This window comes from Nestor notabilis, unplaced genomic scaffold (genome assembly GCF_000696875.1).
Source record: "Nestor notabilis isolate BGI_N333 unplaced genomic scaffold, ASM69687v1 scaffold26061, whole genome shotgun sequence".
Classification (NCBI taxonomy): domain Eukaryota; kingdom Metazoa; phylum Chordata; class Aves; order Psittaciformes; family Psittacidae; genus Nestor; species Nestor notabilis.
Window position 1 is genome coordinate 1,498 of NW_009914608.1, and position 5,324 is coordinate 6,821.

Here is a 5,324-nt window from a genome sequence, read left to right on the forward strand (position 1 = left end):
TTCGGCTCGGCACAGAATGGCTCCGTTGTGCCGGGCGCATGTCGGAGCTGGGAGCTGGTCACAGGGCTCCCTCGGACCCATCCTGCACCCGGGGGTTGCAGCGCTGCGGTTCGTGTCCCTCTTTGATGTCCCCAAGAAGAGCCACGAGGCGACGCAGCACCGCGAGTGGCGGATCCGAGCACGGGGCGCCCCAAACAGGGATGCAAACGAATTCCCTGCGTGGCTGGTTCATCCTCTTCCAGGGAACGTCGCTCAGTGCAGGGCTGGGAATGCCAAATACAGATCAGATTTGAATAAAGGTTGCATGAGCACCAGTTCCTGCAGGCAAAGCCGGGGCTGAGCGCCTGGCCCACTGCGGGAGCACATGCTCCAGCACAGCTCAGCAAACAACAGCAACAGGAAAGAAGGATCAAGGGAGGGGAAATCACATTCCAGTGGCAGCAGTTTACAGGGATGTGGAGCACAGGAACGCTGTTAAAAACCAAATCCCAACTCAGTGATGCAGGTGAAGGAGCCTCCTTGCCCTTCCTGCATGGCAGCAGCCATTCCCAGCTGACACAACATGGGGCTAATCCCAACCCTCCTTGGGAATGGCTCAGACGCTGCAGCTGTGTCCAGTTGGACCCAATGGGTCTGTGCCAAGCTCTTGGGATGGAGGAGAGTGTGTCTGTCCTCTGCTATCCAGACAGAGCAGGAGGGCTCCGAGCACAAGGGTCCGATCCTGCTGGGGAGCAGCATTGGCCACACAACGCAGTTAATCCCAGTGCAGTGTGGGACTTACAGGGTGGAGCTGGGCACCCACAGGATGACGAAGTACAGGGAGGAGCATGGGAGCAGGAGCACTCCCAGCAGCCACATGAGCTGCACAGCACCGGGCAATGGGGAACAGGGGGAAAGCAGCAGACAAGTCATCCAGGCACCACCTGGGTTTGAAGAATTTATTATTTCAACAAAAATTCCCCAACAAAAAGTGGTACAAAAAGAACAGAGACGAGAGTGGTCGTTACAAAAGAGTTCACAGATAGAAAAGAACCATCTGAGCAACCCCAGGGCGCAGAGCGCGGCCCCAGCACGGGGCCAAGGTGCGCTTGGCTTTGGTTGTACGCAGGCAACAAGCGGCCCTGCGGGCAGGATCGGCTCAGTGAGGGAATGCAAAGGTCCTCAGCACCCAAACTCTGCTCAGGTCCTGCTGTTACAACACCCAGCTCCCTGGTTCCCACACCAGAGAGAACTGGTTGCTGCTGTGGCCTCACCGCTCCGGGGCCACTGACCCCTCTGTGGGCGCAGGATCAAGCCCGTCCTGAGAAGGACTCCTGGCCCTGAAGGACTCATTTCTACTCCACATCTCCCCATCAGCATCTGTGGCTGCCACCAGCCTCAGACCTGGCTTCCTTCTCTCCGGCCACCAGGGAGATGCCACCCCCATGGCAGTACCGCAGTTTGGGGCTTGTCGGGTTCAGCCCCATCACAGAGGAGGCATCAGCACGTTGTGCAGGTCTGGTGCTGACACACAGGAACCAGCTTTCCTGTTCTTGGCAAACAGAACCAAAACACTGCCATAGATGATATCAACGTGTCCCTCAAGTCCTCTGCACTGCTAACAGCCCATGGAAGCCTTTACAGTTTCAGTGGGTTATCCAAGACCATTCCCCCTGCAGGCACCGCCAGGCTCATGGCAGAGATTATCAGCAGCAGATGAAGTCTCTGCTTCATTTGGCCAGAAAAAGGCCTTCTACTTTCTTAGGGAACTGCAGCCCTGGTGAGCTACTGCAGGAGAAGGGCTTCACCTGCATCACCACGGGACAAACCCAAGCCACACCAAAATACTCTCTAGTGATCCTGAGAAATACCTCCAAGCTCCTGTTTTCCATGACAGTTGTCAGAGCGCGGCCACCACAGGCAAGGGGAGACCAGTCCTGGCTCATGCTGAACATCCCCCAAATTCTGGGGTGGTTACTAACCCTCCGTGTCCTGCCCAACCCCACATGCAACTGCTCCACACCGGAGTCCCACGTGTTCTCCTACCATGCACGAGTCCACGACACCACCTTGGTGTTGGTCTGTAGGACAGTCACAAGAAGAGAGCTGAGGGCAGCAGTGGAGCCAGGGCCTCAGCACTGCAGGAGCTCTGGTCTCACAGCCACTGTGTCTCCATTTCCAGACCCAAGTGCTGTGAGGGTGAAAGCTTCATCCCAAGGGATCACTAACACTGTCAACTGCATCTGATGCGCTTCTCTCAACAGGTCATGCAGCGCGGGCGGATGTTGTCTGAAGTGGGGTTTGGATCAATCTGCAAAGCCAAGCGTGGAGTCAAAAACCTCAGCACTGGGCACATTCCAGCCGCCTCCACCAGCCCGCCCAGCCCAGAGGGATTTGTTACCTCTGAATACAGTGGAGGTGGTCGGAAGCGAAACTCCTGGATGTAGGCAAAGAAGGGACCTTCCAGGATGCCATCAAGTTCACTGCGGCACGGCGGAGCCAGGCTCTGCTCGGCCTCGGGGCTGGACACGACTGCAGAGTATTCAGGAGGAGCTGGAGAGAGAAAAGACCATCAGGGAACAGGAGACACGCAGGTAAAAGGCCTTCAAATCCCCTATTTCCCAAATCCTCCAAGTTCCCTGGGGAAGGAACCCAGGAGATGCAGCACCACAACCAAAACCAGCAAAAGCTGCTTCTGGAGCAAGAGCCACGGTGAGAACTTGCTCTGACCTCACTGTCCAGAGCGGTTGGATCAGGGGGGTTGGCAGCACCCAGACAGATGCTGGGGACAGGGAGATGCTCACCCTCCGGCTGCTCGGGGATGGTGCTCAGCCAGTCCAGGTTCACACTGTACTGGCTGCTGACACTGGACGTGCGGCTCCCAAATGGATGCAGTGGGATGGTTCCGATGACAAGAGGCAGTTCAAGGAGCAGCTTGGACGTCCCAGGAATATCCACACAAACCTGCAGAGACAGGAGGCAGCAGGGCAGCTGAAGGGGCAGGTATCTCCCCAGAGCACTGGCTTGAGCTGCCTAGGAGGGAATTCCTGCAGTGGGATGCAAAGGGAGACGCAATGGCTCCTGCACAAGCCCTTGTGCTGTGCATGAGGGCCAGCAGGGAGAACCTGAGACCTCACACGAATCACCAGCCCCAAAATCTCTACATCGGCCCAAACTGGACACAATGAGCCCAGCTCTGGTGGGAAGGAGAACACCCAGCACTGAGCTGAGCCTCCTGCAATGCTCCTCACAAGGCTCCTCACCTTCAGGGAGTATTCCACCTGGATGATGCGGCACTGCAGGATGGACGGCCCCACTGGTGGGATCTTCAGCGCCCGCCCATGCCAGACTTCCCGCTTCCCCGCCGCGATGGAATCACCCACGATGCTGGTCACCACCGACTTCTTCTGCTTCTTGGTGCCCCGGGCGATGAAGGTCTGAGTCTGGATGATGGCTGCCTTGGGCACCACCACTCGGTTTGTGCAGTTGTCGATCTCAGCAAAGATAGGGATGACCTCACCTACCAAAACAGACACGCACGTTGGAGGAGGGGAGACAGAGCCCGATCCTGCCCCAAGGAATTCCTCTACAGGATCACCAAGGGCTTGGGCGTGGGCCTAACAACCCAGCCCTGCAGGCACGAGGTTGAATCCAGCAGGAGTGTGCCCTGAGCAGGCTGCCCGCATCAGGAGCACACACTAAAGCTCTCTCACCAATTCCATGCCAGAAATCAAGAGCCCAGCTCACACGGCCCCCAAATCCCCCCCCACCAGGGCCCGCAGAGGTTCAAAGGCACCAGCACATCATCTCACCTGGGGTGTAGCCTTTTCGGTCAATCTTGGCAGTCACAGAAACCTGGCCACGATTGCAGTACCAGGCACGAGCAAGTTTCTCCTTAGCACCTGCTTGGGGAGCCTGGCATGCCAGAAATCAAGAGCCCAGCTCACACGGCCCCCAAATCCCCCCCCACCAGGGCCCGCAGAGGTTCAAAGGCACCAGCACATCATCTCACCTGGGGTGTAGCCTTTTCGGTCAATCTTGGCAGTCACAGAAACCTGGCCACGATTGCAGTACCAGGCACGAGCAAGTTTCTCCTTAGCACCTGCTTGGGGAGCCTGGAGAAACGGGAATTATGGAAGCTATTTAGTAACAGAGGACGAAACTCAAAGCAAGCACCTCCCTGGCACTGAGAACCTGCCAGGGAGCATCAGCAGCTTCTTCGGTATCTGATGCAAGATGCTGTCGCAAGCCATTAGTTCCCAAAACCTGAGACACAAGCAATCTCTGCCCAGTCCAGGTAACACTGGAGGGCACAAGTTCCAGGGGGGAACATATTCCCTTTGGAAATCAGGCCTGGATTGTAATTTTGGAAGGGAAGCAGACACCTTCCCCATGAAGTTGTGGCTGCTGCTGCCCCGAAGTGGAGCAGGGGGAGCTCACCAGCAGCACAGGAGTGTTGATGTCGATGGGTTCAATCACAGTGAACTCCTTCTTCACTTTCTTCACTGTTGACCAGGGTCTGTGCAGCTTGGCTTTCACCCAGTAGCGCACGCTGCCGTGTTTCCCCTCGAAGGAGGTCGCCAGGGTCCTGGGGACAAGCAATGAGCCTTTTAGAAAGGTTCTGCTGAAAGAATCTCATTTCCGAGGTGCCCTGTCCCCCCTCCCAGGACCTGTGTCAGGCATCAAGTGGTTTCTCTCCCCCTTTGCATGAAGGTAACCAAAAATACCCAAACTTACTCGGGGAGCTGGAAGGTGAAGGGGAACTCATGCCTTCCTGCCTGCAGGACGGTGGCTTCACCATTGTCTGTGGGCAAAACAGATTGAAGATGATTATCTCCCTCCTGCAGAACTTCCTCCCTGGCCAAAGCGGAGGCAGAGATGTGCAGGACACAGCAGAAGAGCAGCACGATGGCACAGGAGTGTTTCTGCCCGGGTTAAAGCGCAGCAGCAGTGACACAGCTGTGACAGGAGAGGGGGGCACGTCCCACGGGTGATGGGCACTGTCTGCTCTGCACGCACGCGTCTCCAGGCACGCACAACCCAGAGGCACCTTCTTGGAGAACCCTGGGTGGGTTCTGCTTCATCCTGCACCCACCCTGCACCGTGGCTTGGGAGTGAGAGCCCAGATACCGGGCAAAGCCAGGAGCAGCTCTGGGAAAGGTGGTCAGCCACCCCCCGTGTCCCCCAGGGGTAGCAGCCCTGTCCTGCCTGTGTTGCACAGAGAAGCTGGGGCTGGAGGGAACCTCTTGGGGTCATCTAGTCCCATCCCCTGCTTGAAGCAAGCTCCTGAACCTCTGCAGAACTTTCCCAACACCGCTTCCCTACCGAAGAGCACCTACAGCAAA

General features: G+C 57.2%; 1 protein-coding gene across 1 annotated transcript; it reads right to left on the reverse strand.

The window, feature by feature from the left end:
- Window positions 1-2,236: 2,236 nt before the first annotated feature.
- Window positions 2,237-4,904, reverse strand: ARRDC2 (arrestin domain containing 2; the record flags this gene model as incomplete). The annotated part of the gene is made up of 7 exons (XM_010023736.1): window positions 2,237-2,290; window positions 2,381-2,532; window positions 2,784-2,943; window positions 3,243-3,499; window positions 3,992-4,094; window positions 4,420-4,567; window positions 4,717-4,904. Coding segments are annotated over 7 exons (1,062 nt in total), but the record flags the coding sequence as incomplete, so codon positions are not given.
- Window positions 4,905-5,324: the final 420 nt, after the last annotated feature.